The sequence below is a fragment of the Penicillium bovifimosum genome, assembly GCF_028826915.1.
Source record: "Penicillium bovifimosum strain IBT 22155 chromosome Unknown utg000008l_segment0_segment0, whole genome shotgun sequence".
NCBI classification, from domain to species: Eukaryota; Fungi; Ascomycota; class Eurotiomycetes; order Eurotiales; family Aspergillaceae; genus Penicillium; species Penicillium bovifimosum.
In genome coordinates this window covers 1115419-1131723 of record NW_026622717.1, presented here as the reverse complement: position 1 = coordinate 1131723, position 16305 = coordinate 1115419, and the positions used below count along the sequence as shown (strand labels likewise).

Sequence of the window (16305 nt, the reverse complement as noted above, 5' to 3'; positions counted from 1 at the left end):
AACGAATATGTGACGGCATGACCCGGAGCGGTTGAAAGTGAGTCGACAGGGACATCCTTGAATCCGCGCTAGTCGGTCATCGAGCCTCGAGTCCAGTGAACGTTATTGAGTAACCGCGCTTCGCGGATGATCGCTGTCGGTCTTTATGTAGGATATTCGACGTATGTCGCATGAACAGCACCCTGTACTAACAGAAATAGTAAATTACAACGGCTGAAACACCGACTCAGATAAATGTCTAGCGGTAAACATATGTACTTTGTAATGATTGCTGTCTCCATAAATTCTCCGAAATGTCCACCTAGCTAGCCCTGCGTGTCACGGGAGACCAAGTACTAGTGGCCAGTGCTGCACGATGGCATCAACGCGGGAAGAGGCGGAGCCCACACCCCCTGATCGGACTTTTGGCCGCGCCTTTCAATTTCATTCTTCCGTCCATATCAATCCCAGCAAGTTATTCTAGCATCTTTTGTGAAGAACAGCCAACGGGTTCGAAGAAGGTGCCGTCATAGGCTTGTTGAGATTTGACGATGCCAACGCTAAGTGCGGCCAAAGGACGGAGGATTCCGTTCAGAGTAGCTTGTCCGATAGAGGATATTGGATGATTTCAGTCATTCCACCTTTTGCGCCTCTGTGCAATGCTTGAGGCTGAGATTTGCCTTGCCTTGTGCGTCATTGTATGGATACCTGCAGTGAGTCGCTACATGGATCGATGGCGAGTTCGCCTCGATCTACTGTATGGTCAACGGTTTACCGTCTACAGTATACGTCTGTGTACATCGCGAGTACTTGGGGATTTAGCCACTTGAATCCAGGTGGAATTGTTGTTGTTAATCAAAAAAGGTACCGACAAGCTAACTGCTGCTACCCTATGCCAGATGGAGCAGCTAAGGACGTGCATAGAGTGACAGCACCACGGCCCACGCCACAGATTATCAGCGCCAGGACAACGTGAAGACCGGGCTCTAATAGCGGCAATTGACATGAAGCTATGCCGACTGACTTGAATCAAGGGTCTCAATTGTTTCGTTGTGGCAGGATCAAGCCAATGAGAAAGCAATTTGAAACGATAGAACAGAATACAGCAGTGGATATAGCGGAAGATAGCCGTGGAGCTCCCAGCGGACCCAGCCCAGAAAATGCGGCGACTAATCTCGTCGCTTGATTCGGTGCAGTTCTCGGCCGTGTGGCTTGATATTTTGGGGTGATAAACACGAGGTGGGCTGATCCGATGTCGACATGACTCTTAAAATTATCCCAATCATCATCGACTCCCAATGCTGAATCTATGGTAGTTTATGCTCATAACTAATTCCGACATTTCTATTTCGTGCATAGACGCTAAATCCCGCATAGAAGGAATACTACATCGGATGCAACTATCTTATGCAGGAATAAGATTCTCCAACTGACTCCGTACATTCAACCAAGTCCAACGTGGCGGCCAAACTCGCATTCTCACTGGAGGGTCGAGTCCCTGGACGATCAAAGTTTAGAGTGGGTAATTGCGAGGCAGTGCGTGCGCGTTCGGACCTACGTCGATGCGCAATGTTTCTGGGAACAGACTCCAGAGCATTTCATTTGTGAAATAGAGGTAGCTGTGGCAATGAGGTTTTTATTCCAGCGCTAAGCTCCTGAAGATGTTATATATAGTCTGTGTAGGGGTCTGGACCCAGGATCCATCGAGATGTAAGATAAACACTGTTGTATGATAGTTACAATCGAGAAATTGGAGTAGATTTGTAAGGTTCACCCTACACCCCTGTAAAGTTATTGTACACTCTGGCATACAAAGTACATACTGCTTGTCGCGATAGCAAGAACTACAAGAAATCGTGACATCCCCCGATAAGAGCAATGACAAATTGATTAACACTATGATTTATACTAATTCCACCGGAGACAAGCCGATGCCGCAAGTCCGAAGAATAGGCTGTTCTGAAAACGCGAGAGCGGTTATATCTGATGTGATTGACCTGGGAGATGCATTAGCGGTAAATTTAGTTGCAAAGTGAACGGATTGGATAGGAGCAGACTTGGCCGGGTAGATCGATGGAAGGTTTGTACACAGTAGTAGGAAATATGCATGCCAGTTTCTTTGTCTTCTACCGGAGTTTATGGGGATAGCCACTGCCCCAAGACATAGACGTAGGTATACACCATACCCCTGTCTAAACTCCGATGTCTCGAGCCGAGCAACACAAGCACAACACTCTTGTCTAACATTGAGAACATAATGCGCTCAAGTCGCCATTCAAATCCATGCATGTCATACCTAGAGCGTCAATCACGCCACAATCGTCAACATATGACAGGGACTTGGACATATCGATCTGTAGCAGCGTTAACTTATGGGTCACTTCGCATTGCGGGCGAGGCGCCAATGCAATATCGAGTAAAGAAGAAAACATCGCCATCATGCACAGCCAAGGTCGATCTTCCACATGATCGACATACTGTATGTCCAGGATACTGTATGTCCAGGACTATCACAACGTAGGCCATGTCTCGTAGTACTATGATCGACCATTCCATACAACAAAGCCTGCAAGATATCACGATCACACTCGCCACAAACCCGCCACCAGGGCAGGATCATTGCAACTGACTGGCCCAGTCACACCCGAACTTGGTCCAGGGTAACTGGCAGACATGGCGAGATACACGTACACAGTATTTTTGGCAGGTCACGTCACGTAGCCTGAGTGGAGGCATTAATGGGTAGGCGGCTATGGCACGGTCCATCATGTGGACGCTGTGGCTTTGCTTAGGTGCAGATGATCCCTGCGAGAGCCAGCACTGGGTTTGGCGTTTATGGTTTTCTTGTCTTGTCTGCTGGAGTTCAGGTAATTGCGTGGAAGTTAGTGCGTGTGTAATGGCCGTTGATGCTAAGGAATGTTCTGCATTGCAGATGAATTGCCCCTCCCCTCCTTTCGATACATCGGCTGTGTTGATCGCCGAGGTTGAGGCGGAATGATGGATTTAGTTCCGCTGTGATATCTTTGGTGACTTGGATATATGGTGTCAATGTCTATTGAGTTCTTTGGGAAAGTGATATTAGGGCAAGCTTGCAATGGAGTATTTGATCGTTGCGACTCTAGTGCGCCAAATAGATGCCTACATGTATGTACTGAGCCAAATATGAGACAGAAACTTTTTAACCACCTTACCCATCTCAAGAAAAGGTCCAACTCCGGGCATAATGATATTGGAAAAGAAATCCACAGAATTCGAATGGTATATGAGCAAGACATGGCACATGAAATTCCCAAGTCGGTCGGAGCGTAGATACATTTCGTCTAGACACTGATCGTCTTGAAAACACTACAGAACGAGCCCGGTTAGTTTCGAATTCATAATTCACCCTCACGACTACAACATACCTGAATCCACTGCTGCCGGTCGCCATGAGCGTACCAGGCATCTGTGCTTGCCAGTGCAGCTCCTTGACAGACTCCATATAATGCACAAACAGCAATTGCGAAGGGATATCTGCCATGTTAGCCTGGCGGCTCTCTTCATCGTCCAGCTCGACAGCAAGATCCCAAAGAGTGACAGTGTTGTCCGCGCAGCCAACGGCCACCACACTGTCGTCTGAAGGGTGCCACTCGATACTGGTAATTGGCTCCTTGTGGAAGTCGAATGATGCAACTGGGGTAGATTTGATCTGGGAAGAAGGAGCAGCCGCATTAGGTTTCCAGTGACGCAGATCCCAGACCGCCCACTGTCCATCATCGGCACCGGTAGCCAAAAGGTGAGCGGTCTGCTTGGACCAGCTCATGACGTTCACGTCAGTGTTAGAGACTTGAACGTCCACCGCGGGCTTGCGCGACTTAGATCGCACATCCCACACCTTAACGCTACCGTCACTGCTAGCAGAAGCAAACACATTGCGCTCGTTGGGAGACCATTGCAGTTCCTCAATCGAAGAGGCATGGCCTGTGAACGGCCGGGTATCAGTGACCCAGCCGCCGCCTTCAGTACGAGTGGTGACGTAGATCAATCCGTCGTTGTCGCCGGTCAACAGCTTTCCGAGAGGCTGGAGGGGAGACCAGTCCAAAGCGTAACCTTCGGTCTTGTGCATGCGCAAAGTGGAAAGGGGCTTGGACGCCGAAGGGGGAAGGATGGTTCCGGGCACATCGAAGCTGCAAAGGTGGGCTGTGACATCGTGGATAACGACTTGCGAGTTCTCGAGCCAGGTTGCGGTAAGGGTTTGCGGGGGCTTGGAGTAATCGCCTGACTGGGAAGGTGTCTGGTGGGTGCGAATGCGGTTTGTCGTTGAGCCAAGCGAGATCGACTTGTGCTCGAGAATGGGCTCGCCCATGTCGTCGTCGTCCGAGTCGCTGTCGGATTCCTCGCCTTCCTTCTCCATTCTGCTTAAGCCACTCATTTTAATCACCATCAGTTCATTGTCTTTGGTTCTCGAGCCCTCGGCTTGTGTGCCAGTGACAGCGTAGACCGTGGCGGGGAAGGTCTTGCGGTTGTCACCGAGCGAATCGCGCACAATGTCGAAGGAAAGGCATGGCCAAGGTGTGCTGAGTGTGTGAAGCATATCGTAGGTTGAGGGATCGGGCGATAGTGTCTCTCCGGGTGCCAATTTGGTCCGTCCAGGAATGAAAGTCTCCTTGTCCACCTCCATAGCTTCTAAAGAAATGAAATAGGTCAGTCCAGCCGTTTTGACCAGTTTACAGATCCCAATTAGATCCAAATGTCGAGATAAACGCACCCCTCTCTTCTTCCTCGCGCTCAGCATCTGGGCGACCGTCCACTCCGGCCTCGAGGATCTCATCTTCACTCTCGAACTCATCCTCGAACTCGTCTTCAAACTCCCCCGCCTCGTCCATTGGGGCATTTGCGATTGGCCGGTCGCCAGCCTTTAGAGCGACCTGCTCATCCGCTTCGGCACTTCTCTTAGACATCTTGAAACGCGTAAAGAGTGTTGATTAAGAATGTCAGGGCCGAAGAGGGGTGTGCGATAAGAACTTTTTTTTCTGTTAACTGCGGGCCAGTGGCCAGATCTGGTTAGGTTTACCACTTTGGGTTTAGCGCCTTAATACAAGCCTCCCTTCGCTTTGCTCCAGCATAACTGACCCGATCTCGCCTCTCCCGCCCTTTTTCTTCTCCTTCGCTTGAGCAAGGATGGCTGTCGCATAGGAACAGGATCATTGTGGTAACTGGTAAGCCAACCCCGATAGGCCATCTGGGAGGCTATCAATTGTTGCCGGCTATATACTACACGTGATCATGGTTGCGAACTGGCATGATCTCGCGTTCTCAGGATGTAATGGCACAGTTGCATGGATCTTCGAGAACCACATCAACATCCATTGAAACAACGGGAATATAAATGCTAAGACTGGTGTGGAATATGCGCACACTCGCAACTACTCCTTATTCTACAGTAGGTTGGAAGACGTATAAGCGTCGGGGAAGATTAGACTTGTTCGAGACTCCTCGGGCAGGTTTCAACAATTTCCGCTAAGACTGCTTGTAGTCTGGGGATAGGAACAGATACTGGCAGTGGTACTTGCTTTGCTCATCTGCACGAGATGACCATGCCGTGCACTTCCAGACGTTGACTCAAGGGCGCGAGGGTGCTTTAACGGTTCCCAGGTCTTCCAAGCCAATGACCATTAGACGGCAACCTCGGTCATCCCACAACATGTTGCGCCAGTCACTATCGCGGTGGACCACCCCATGCGAACGGAACACGTCCAAGGCTTTCTCGCGCTCCTGGTGGAAGAAATCCCTGTTCTCATCATTGAGAACGAACTGGAGTCTCCTCCCCGAATAGCTGAGAATCATCATCTGCCCCATCCGCTGGCCATGGTACCAATATGAAACCCGTGGGTTAAATATCCCAAGGTAGGTAGGAATAATTTGTCCCTGCAGATTCCTGAGGTGGCGATAATTGGCTGCTTCCACTTTAAGGCGTGGCCGCTTTTCCGCGGTCGTTGCTTTGATAAGAACAGTATATCCGTGCGAAAGAAGGGTAGCTTCAATAAGATATCCTGTCCGACCACAGATAAAGGAGCTGTTCGAAACCGAGTACTCGATCTCGGGCAAGTTGGCGATTAAGCTGGCGTGTGAACTCTCGTGGTTTTATAGTGTGTCTCTCACCACCGTGGAGTTTCCAGTTGGGGCATGCCTTGTCTAGAGGGCGTCGATTGACTATGCCATGGATGCAGGCAATAGTGCAGTATGATCGCGTGGATTGCCTATCATTTAGAGTCATATGTTTTTCGTCCCGGTCAGCTCGCTTCTTTTTCGCTTCCCCTGCTTGATTCGCTTTTACTACTCGATCGGCTGCGCGACGTTGCTGCAGCAGTTCGCGATTGTAATTCCTCCTCTTTGCTGCTACTCTCAGTTGAGGAGTGCTCCGGCGTCGATACGTGTGTTTCCTGATCTCGTTTCCAGCGCGAGGGCCGATAATTAGAGGCCGGTGGGTCTGGGTAAAACATGTTGGGATCAGTATTCAGCAAATACTCGAATGATCTGAGTAGTAAACATAGTATGGGTTCGTTATCTGGCGTTGAGTGTCTGATGTCCAAGTGGTTGTCAGCTGTTGTGCTGTGTACTTAAATTTTGGCAACAACGAGGGAGCGGCGCTAAAACTATCGCGGTCTAGCGTCAGATCACAGTTGCCCGCCTCGAGCTGAATGTATCCCAGACAGTCTTATTTATATGCGCTTTGCTTCGAGATACTAATTGCCATTCATTTCCAGCCGATTTCCTTGAATTTGTTTGCTTTTGCTGACTTCCTTCGCCCAATCCGTCTTGTTTATCCGCTCACTCAGGGACAACCCTGCTTGGTCTCCCGAGATCAACACAGCTTTCGGCTGCTTCAATTTCTTAACCCACTCCCTTGAAACATACTCACATGCAATCTTGCTAGATTGCGCTGGGATCTCAGCACGTAATATTGGTAGATGCCCCTGAGTCTCATCCAGCCAACGCGCTCTATGCTGACAACTGTGCCTTGTTTAGCAGATTGCACCTTTCGACTCCACCCAGTCACCAATCACAAAACATCATGGATTTCTCCCAGTCAACGTCGGAGGCTCCGATCGCCCCGGTCACTGAAATACCCGCTGCCCCTGCTGCTCCTGCTGCTCTCGAGCCTGAGCAGGTTGCTCCAGAGGACCAAATGCAACAGGTGTCTGAGGAGGGACACGCCCCGGAACAGGAGATCCCGTCCGAGCAGCCTGCGCCTGCCATGGTCAATGTTGAGGAGCCGGCTTCCGAACAAACCAGCAGCCGTGCTGCTATCAACACTGGCTACAATAGCGACTCCAAGGCGCATTACCACTCCCGATCGACTGATTTCCACCAGTCTGCCCCCGAATATGCTGCCCATGATACCGATCAGTCCCGCCAGAACTCGTCTCCTCTTCTTAGTCACCGCCCCCCTCCTGTGCCGAACTCCAGACCAGGCTCTGGACTGTCTAATAGCCCGGAACGCCCCGGTATTTCCCAGTTGCAGCAACCTGACACTAGTCAGCGCCAACCCACTCAGGGCAACAAGAACAGTGTCGTAATAAAGGTTGGCATGGTGGGAGATGCGCAAATTGGAAAAACGAGTCTTATGGTCAAATACGTTGAGGGTAGCTGGGATGAGGACTACATCCAGACTCTGGGTGAGTTGCAATTCTGCCTGTTCAATGGAACCGGCCAGCTAACGATATACTCAGGTGTCAATTTTATGGAGAAGACAATCTCGATTCGCAACACTGAAATCACCTTTTCAATCTGGGATCTTGGTGGCCAACGCGAGTTCGTTAATATGCTGCCGCTTGTCTGCAATGATGCGGTTGCAATTCTGTTTATGTTCGATCTCACTCGCAAGAGTACCCTGAACTCAATTAAGGAATGGTATCGCCAGGGACGTGGCTTCAATAAGACAGCCATTCCCTTCCTGGTGGGTACCAAGTACGACCACTTTGTGAACTTCCCACGCGAAGACCAAGAGGAAATCTCTATTCAGGTATATCATGATCATTGTCTATGCTTTTGCATGAACTAACCATTTTGCAGGCCAAGCGATTTGCCAAGGCGATGAAGGCTAGCTTGATCTTCAGCAGCACCAGCCACAGCATCAATGTGCAAAAGGTAAGCTTACACCCGACAGCCTGTTTCCCACAGGGTTTGACTTGAGTCACGTACTAACCTACCACAGATCTTCAAAATTGTTCTAGCCAAGGCATTCGACTTGAAGTGTACCATCCCGGAGATTGAGAATATCGGCGAGCCTCTGCTCCTCTACAAGAACGTCTAACTACGCGGTTTCCCTGACGATGATGTACATTGGGACGAAGTGACGCTGTTGATGATCGACGCTGGCCCTCTACCCTCACGGCTCTACCCCTTTGTGACTTTTTTCTTCTTTTCTTTTCACCAACGATGTACTTGACCTTTCTTATGTCTCTATCTCTATCACTGCCGCCTCCTCTGTAGGAGAGAGGCATGATGCCTGGTATTTTTAACTGCTTCCCTTCTCCCTGTTCATTTTCTTCATTCTCTGAACGTACCTAGTCTCTTTTCTTTTTCTCTGTCCATGGTTCCAGACGAGGGGCTTCACCGGCCTGGGGCGTTTGGGAGTCCACATGAAGGACGTTCTTGAAATACAAACCCTCAATGATGTGCAATTGCAATCTTTATACTCGATCGGGGTAGATGTTGATTCCAAATATAGAACTAGACGGTAGACCCCATCCAATTGGTAGACAGCCTAATAAGGCTGAGACCCCCTCTTTACACAGTACCTACTTGAGCCTCCAACTTGTTTTACACGGTAATTCCTCAGTTCACCGGCTTTTCTTCAATTCACCAGGCTCTTTCCATATTTTTGCCTCTGCAGCTGAATTGAAGTGCCAGCAACCAAAACCCTTTGCAATGATTTTAGGGGATATTCCACAGTACGATTAGCTTACATTCGCCCCCGCCAAGCCACCGAGAGCAAGGTACGGAGTACTTGAGTGAAACCCAAGTCTATTTCCAAACACCCGTAAACGACTCTAAACATCTTCTTGACTTCTCCTCTATATACGGAGTAGAAGCTCTGGCATGCGCCATGACTGAAGAGCCTCAGATGAGCTCTATCCAGCAACGGATCGCCGCCCTGAACCAGTCGCAACAGGCCCGCCCACCGGGAGGCCCTGAACCGCCAATCTTCCGCCCGTCCCCCGAGCGGAGCGCGTCAGCCAACAACCCTCCCTCATACGACGCAGTCGGCTCTGTGGCAGATAGATCAGCTATCGGAAATGAACCCGCAGATGACAGAACCCAAAGGCCGGTCCTGCGACCGCCTCCTATGGAAACACTGCGACCTGAAGTGAAACCAAAGCCGAAAGCCCCTCCGCCATTGCCCACACGAAAATCAGATCGCTTGGCTCCCCCGACACCAGCTCGCCCTGCACTCCCACCGCGTGTCCCGTCGAATCAAGATCGCAGGCCCTCCTTTGAGTCGACTACGTCCGATGCGTCGTATTCAACAACGTCGACAGCGACGTCCGCGGGGCGAGGGGCATCAACGACCTCGGTGAACTCCGTTGGGAACAACCGCATCAAGGCGCCCGCATGGGGAGAGGCAAAACTGCCTGAACTTCCTCCAAAGCGACCTAAGGAGCAGGTTAGCTTGGAACCACCCCCGCGGCCTACAATTAGTAGTAAGAGGAGTTTTGGGAGCCTGTCATCCAAATTGACCTCTAAAATATCCCTGCCGGGGGCCAAGCCGCCTGTTCCTTCTCCTCCAAGTCAGCCTGCACGGCCAAGTCAACCTCCTCGCCCTACTCAGCCTCCACGCGGGGAGACAGAACTAGAGCACCCGGTGCCTCGACTACCACAACGCCCGCGATCAGCAGTCCCTGCAGAAACAAATAATATTACTGATGACTCCCGTCCCAGTCTACCGATTCGTAGAACCCTACCTCCACCACCATCTACTACGCCGGTGAAAGATCCTAGACAACTTGGATTTGGCAACAAAAGCCCAAGCATTCCACCTAGGCCGAGCAGCACTACCGCTAAAGGGACGCCGCCTCCTATCCCACACAGCTCTCGTCCAGACTTATCTAAAATCTTGGCCACAAAGCCCCGATTGAATGGATCGACGGTCTCCCCGAGCCCTCCAGCCCTTACATCAGACACAGAATGTTTGGTTTGTCGGGACTTCTCAGGGCCTGACAATCATGCTGCCCGATATCCTCGTGCATCGCTTCCCACCCAGGATATGACATGGTTAGCAAATGAGCTGACGGCACCCTTCCCATCCTTGACAGACAAGGCTCGCGCGATATTTACTTGGTTGCATCACAACATCTTCTACGATACCCATGCCTTCTTTAACAACTGTGTCAAGCCATCCACGCCGGCCAGCACATTGGCAAGTGGATTAGCAGTCTGCGAAGGCTACGCAGGATTATTCGCCGCGTTAGCCACCCACGCAGGCCTAGAGGCAATAGTAGTAGGCGGCCACGGCAAGGGCTTTGGACACACCGCTCTTTCCCCCGGAGCTCCCGTGCCCCCATACAACGGCAACCACGCCTGGAACGCCGTCAAGATTGACGGTGGCCGCTGGAAGCTCATCGATGCCTGTTGGGGCGCCGGAGCAATCGAGGGCGCCGGACAGCCCTACAAGCAACGCTTCGAACCAGCGATGTTCTCAATCTCAAACGAAGAATTCGGCCTAAAACACTTCCCAGAAAACAAACGCCATTTCTTCCGCGAGGATGGACGTCCCGACCTCACATGGGAAGAATACATCCTCACCGACCCAGAACGACCAAACGGCGTCGAGTCTCTCAAGGTCTACAGCGACGCGGACAAGCGCACCATCGGCCGCAAAACCTTCTACCCACAAGGCCTCCACATTTCCATTAGCACGCCAGGCCCAATACGCTTCCAATTCGGCCTCCTCTGTCCGCATTGGACACTCGCTCGCCATAGTCACATGCAAGCCGGCTTATTCCTACTTATGGTTCATGGTGTGGACGGACGTGAGGATGACAGACTTCCTTTCACTCATGTGCCAGGCTCGGGTCCCGCGGGAGGTGGCGAGTTCTGGTATGTGGATGTTCCTAGTGCGCGGATGCTAGGTGCGCCTGGTCAGAAATTGCAGTTGGCTGTGTTGACTAGCTTCGGAGATCGGAAGGATGCGGACGGTGTTACGGCTCAGGAGTTTCGGGAGAAGGTTGGTCGGGTTGGGATGGCTTGGGCTTATGTTGCTGAGTGGGAGCTTGTTCGGTAGGCTGTGCTGGGCGCTTTCGGTTCATAGTTCAAGGCTTGCCTTGGCAAAGTGTGCATATCTCTCTAAATGCATTGTGGGGAATAGCCCTAATTGCTCTGCCGCATACGCCCATCTTATGCCAGAAACTATACTGGTAAGAGTTACGTAGCATTTGGGAATATCTTCTCGTTATTCTCACTTTTTTCTATGAGCCTGCGCAGAGATATCCATGTAGCAAGAGTACGTCTAATAGGTCAGCAAAAAGCAAACTGGACCTGGTTAGAGAGTGGCACCACAATCTGAGACCTGCCATTATCAGCTGGGTTGACAACGCTGCCAAAAGCAATAGACTCAACGTTCATCCCAGACATGGCTTCAAAGGGGGGTCAGTAGTAGCGGTCGACTCACGGTGACTGGACGTCCGAGACATCTCAACCACGGTTCTTCCTGTTGATAGCGAAGAGTACGGAGTAGGGTGTTCGGAAAGACATTCAAATATGCCCGCTGCCCAGGCTTAATGCGCATACTCCAAATCAGCGATTGACCGCAAACTACGGCAGATGGATGGGAACCTAATAGGTTGGTGTGTCTGGTGTGACGGGTTTTGGCTTCGTTTGTCGTTTACATTTTGAATTGCTGGAGGACTAGGTAGGTTCGAGGACTTCGTTTCGACAATAGGTATAACCAGTACAGCGGGAATGCAGAATATAACTTCCATACTTCAAGAAAAGCGTCCACCAGGCGGCTAATACAGCCGAACTGTGTATAGTCGTGATGACTTGCTGACCCTGAGGGGAGAAGGTTGAAATCATGGTCTCACTGAGACGGGGCTCCTTCCCTCAGTCGAGCTCTTCGACTTGTCGTCATGGCTGTATCTCCATTCCGCTCGAGGTCTCCCGATGCCGGGTGGGATTCGCAGTCAGCAATCCCCATATCACCATTGTCTTTCGGGTCAAACGTGCCAGAAAACCGACGGAATGGTACTATAACAGCAAAGGAACGCGACTTGGATCGATGCGGAAGTCGGCACGACAGTCAAGCCCCCATGTTCGCCCTTTGCCACAAGCACCAAGGAGCTGGACCTTCTGATGAAACCTTGGGATGGTGCAAATCTCCCATCGGTTGTGGTTGAGGCTGGCTGGACAGAAATTGTTAGAAGGCGTGATTCGTGCATGATAGCTGCGGCTCGGGTGCCCGAGGTTGAAAGCTAAGGACGATAGCACTCGGCCAATGAAAAAAATCCAATCTACACAGTACACAATAAACTGTGCTTCTGAAGTTCTGGTTGTTGTACTTTCTCATTGCCTGGTGTACGAATGAATGTACCTAGTTCCCCATTCTTGGAGACGATTATCGTTGAGTTGAATTCACGATTCCATATTCGAATCCCCATTTTGCATATCACACTAAGAAAAAAACTCTCAGCCTAGATTCCGATGACACAAATGCCTCATAACTAGATCGTCTATTTCCGCCATACAAATTCACCAGATTTCCCCTGGTCTGTGCAAGAGCAAGGGGGCGAAGAAGAGAACGGCTTCCCGCCGATGTCAGTGGCTTGATCGAACAGCAAGGGTGCAATGGTTAAAATGTTACTCCGACGAACGTGTGAGAGATCATCCGCGCTAAGCGTCAGGTCACAACCTGGAAAGAGGAGAGCTCGAGAATTGTCTGGGGCAATGAGTCTCGACTCTCGAGTGCAACGGGTCTTGCCCCAGTACTCCGCATCTATAATACGCGGGGAATCAAGGTTACATTCGACAGCTGAACATGATATTGAATACGCGTTTCTAAGACACACCAAGTACCTACGTTCGAGATCAATCGTAAAGCATGGATAGAATGTCTCGCAAAGCACGTAGACTGTCGACCCACACTAAGTAAACAGCCACTGACAGCACAAGAACGCCCGAAGAAATTAAACTTTCAGCGACGCAGTCAATATGGCATTTTCAAGTTCCGGAAAATGGACAAGATCAATCTAAAAAGGGGAAAAAATCACCGCCGTCTTGGAGCCGAGTGCAAGCCGAGTCCACATCGGCGTACGTCAACCACTGCAGAGCCAAGAAGCCGTCAATGCGGTCCCGTTCAGGTAAAATGGCCGTACTCGGGGCCCCGGACTAGTATTGAGGGCTGGGTGGGTTGAAGAGATTTCGTTTCATTCGCTTCCCTTCTCCGCGATGTGGACACTCCGGCTAATTGCAACTTCCAGAGTGTTAGTCGGAAATACGGTAAAAATACCTGTTTCTTTCCAAGGTTCCTTTGTTTCATGCCATGAGGGATGAGGGTTTCGGCCCATGTGTTGCCGAGACCTGGGACCTGTTTCTAGACAAGGAATTTGGTCCATTGAAACATGATTGAGTGTCTCCAGGAAATTTTTGTGGGTTGTATGGGGATTATGCCCGGTAACTGCACATTGACCCCTTTTTGATTTACGGGACCACATTTTTCTCCAGAGTACTGACTCTATTCCTACGGTGTACGGAGTACATCGACTTTTTACCTCTACTCAGATCAAAATCAGCAGAATGACGACGCTTGCTTTTGCCCAGAAACGCCACTTCCGTCCCGATTGCAAGGGCAATCAGCCGGCCATCTCACAGAACCCGAACACGGCTTCAGGCCGGGTTCGGGGGCCCCAAGAACGCGCTTGACCAGGTTCAGGTGTCGTCCTCGTGGCCGATTCCCCGGATCCCATAAGCCATCCCGGGGGGTCCACCAATCAGCGAAGAACGGGTGGATAGGCGGGTGTAGATAACCACCAATCAGCGCCCGCCAATTTACTTGGGGTTGCAAGCGGAGTCTTGGCGCAGCTCTGTTCCCATCTCGAGCCAGTCTGCGTATTATATCTGGGGCATTTTGTACAGGATTTACTCCGTACAGTAATTTGTCTGCCCCGGACCATGTTTAGCGCGGGATGTGAGTGGGGTATACAGGATAGAAACAGAGGAATGCAATCTATGCGAGTGGATTGTCCTTTAGTCGTGAATTTCTATTCGGCCCCCTCCGAATCCAAGATGCCGCGAAGAATTTTCTCCGCGAAAGCATGCGATCTATTTAATAGGGAGAGTGTCCTCGCCCGTTGCGGCGGTTCGATCTTCTTGTCTCCGTGATTTCTTCCTTTTTTACACCTACCTCCCCTGGCCTGGGGTCAACAGTCACCATGTTTGTTGTAGGCAATATCTATGTCATCACGGCGGTGGCCGTCATTGGCGGTGCGCTGTTTGGTTTCGACATCTCGTCGATGTCAGCTATCATCGGCACGCCGGCGTATAAGTGTTATTTCAACCACGGACCTTCTGGTCCCCCTTTCAACGATGACCTTCACTGCAGTGGTCTCGACTCCCTGTCTCAGGGTGGTGTTACGGCTGCTATGCCCGCTGGTTCTTGGCTCGGTGCTTTGATCTCCGGTTTTGTTTCGGATCGTCTTGGTCGCAAGTATGCGATTATGGTTGGTTGTGTCATCTGGTAAGTGGTTGCCATGGACATTGGCGGGATGGATATTGGACAGTTGTGGCTGACGGTTCCTGTCAATTAGGGTCATTGGCTCCGTTATTATCTGTGCTTCCCAGAACATGGGCATGCTTATTGCCGGGCGTATCATCAACGGTTTGAGTGTCGGAATCGAGTCCGCTCAGGTTCCCGTCTATATCTCTGAGATTGCGCCTCCTTCCAAGCGCGGTCGTCTCGTTGGTTCCCAGCAGTGGGCCATCACCTGGGGTATTCTCATCATGTACTAGTATGTGATACATCTGTGGATCCAACTTGTGAAAGACCCAGTGACTGACTTGTATCACAGCATCTCCTTCGGTTGCTCTTTCATCGGAGAAGGAAACAATGCCACTTCCCAAAACTACAGCGAGTCGGTCTTCCGCATCCCCTGGGGTGTTCAGATGGTCCCCGCCGTTCTCCTCTTCCTTGGAATGATGATTCTCCCCGAGTCTCCCCGTTGGTTGGCCCGCAAGGACCGCTGGGAGGAGTGCCAGTCCGTGCTTGCTCTGGTCCACAGCAAAGGCGACCGCAACAGTCCGTTCGTCGTCGCCGAGATGCAAGAGATCCGCGACATGTGCGAGTTCGAGCGCCAGAATAAGGACGTCACCTATCTCGAGCTGCTCAAGCCCAACATGATCAACCGCACCATGATCGGTATCTGGACTCAGATTTGGTCCCAGCTGACCGGTATGAACGTCATGATGTACTACATCACCTACGTCTTCAACATGGCCGGCTACGAGGGCGATGCTACTCTCCTCGCTTCCTCCATTCAGTACATTATCAACGTCATCATGACCGTCCCCGCGCTGATCTGGGTGGATCGATGGGGCCGTCGTCCTACTCTCCTGATCGGCGCCACCCTCATGATGATCTGGATGTTCGCCAACGCCGGTATCATGGGCAAGTACGGAGTGGTGGTGCCCGGTGGCATCGACGGTGTGGCCGAGCAATCGATGCGTCTGAGCGGTGCCCCCGCTAAGGGCCTCATTGCATGCACCTACCTGTTCGTCGCCTCGTACGCCCCGACTTGGGGACCCGTTTCATGGGTTTACCCTCCTGAGCTGTACCCTCTGCGGGTGCGTGGTAAGGCCGTCGCCTTGGCAACTTCGTTCAACTGGGCGTTCAACACGGCGCTTGGTCTGTTTGTGCCCACTGCCTTCGCCAACATACGCTACCAGACTTACATCATTTTCGGTGTTTTCCTGGCCGCCATGCTCGTCCACGTCTTCTTCCTGTTCCCCGAGACCGCCGGTAAGACTCTAGAGGAAACCGAGCAGATCTTCGAGGACCCCAACGGTATTCCTTACATCGGTACCCCTGCCTGGAAGACCTCCACTTCCACCAAGCGCACTGCCGCTGCCGAGTCTGGTGACGTTGAAGTTATCGGGGAGAAGATGGCCGGTGAGAAGCGTGCTGCTTCCTACACCGAGGCTGTTAAGGCATAGGGTGTTATTTGTATAGAGGGTCTCTGTACACCATTGCCTGTTGTTTCTTTCTTGTTTTCCCTTTTGTCTCTGTTTGGGTCCTAGCATGGTCAACTGTGTTGTACCGTGTTGATACGAGGTCATGTAATACTGTTTGAGATC

The 16305-nt window shown here is 51.2% G+C and overlaps 5 protein-coding genes across 5 annotated transcripts; 3 read left to right on the top strand and 2 right to left on the bottom strand.

Annotated features, from left to right (window-relative positions):
* Window positions 1-3299: 3299 nt before the first annotated feature.
* On the bottom strand, window positions 3300-4919 carry N7515_010117 (ribosome biosynthesis protein RRB1; the record flags this gene model as incomplete). Its single annotated transcript, XM_056670860.1, has 3 exons — window positions 3300-3324; window positions 3384-4644; window positions 4727-4919. The coding sequence occupies 3 exons, from the start codon at window positions 4917-4919 to the stop codon at window positions 3300-3302; spliced, it is 1479 nt and encodes a 492-aa protein (XP_056517233.1).
* A 661-nt stretch (window positions 4920-5580) lies between these two features.
* Window positions 5581-6146, bottom strand: N7515_010116 (uncharacterized protein; the record flags this gene model as incomplete). Its single annotated transcript, XM_056670859.1, has 2 exons — window positions 5581-6079; window positions 6121-6146. The coding sequence occupies 2 exons, from the start codon at window positions 6144-6146 to the stop codon at window positions 5581-5583; spliced, it is 525 nt and encodes a 174-aa protein (XP_056517232.1).
* An 887-nt stretch (window positions 6147-7033) lies between these two features.
* Window positions 7034-8275, top strand: N7515_010115 (Spg1/Tem1 GTP-binding protein; the record flags this gene model as incomplete). Its single annotated transcript, XM_056670858.1, has 4 exons — window positions 7034-7637; window positions 7692-7984; window positions 8035-8109; window positions 8177-8275. The coding sequence occupies 4 exons, from the start codon at window positions 7034-7036 to the stop codon at window positions 8273-8275; spliced, it is 1071 nt and encodes a 356-aa protein (XP_056517231.1).
* A 795-nt stretch (window positions 8276-9070) lies between these two features.
* N7515_010114 (uncharacterized protein) lies at window positions 9071-11245 on the top strand (the record flags this gene model as incomplete). The annotated part of the gene is made up of 1 exon (XM_056670857.1): window positions 9071-11245. The coding sequence occupies one exon, from the start codon at window positions 9071-9073 to the stop codon at window positions 11243-11245; it is 2175 nt and encodes a 724-aa protein (XP_056517230.1).
* A 3142-nt stretch (window positions 11246-14387) lies between these two features.
* N7515_010113 (sugar porter family MFS transporter) lies at window positions 14388-16164 on the top strand (the record flags this gene model as incomplete). The annotated part of the gene is made up of 3 exons (XM_056670856.1): window positions 14388-14692; window positions 14763-14963; window positions 15024-16164. 3 exons carry the CDS (start codon window positions 14388-14390, stop codon window positions 16162-16164), a joined length of 1647 nt encoding a protein of 548 aa, XP_056517229.1.
* Window positions 16165-16305: the final 141 nt, after the last annotated feature.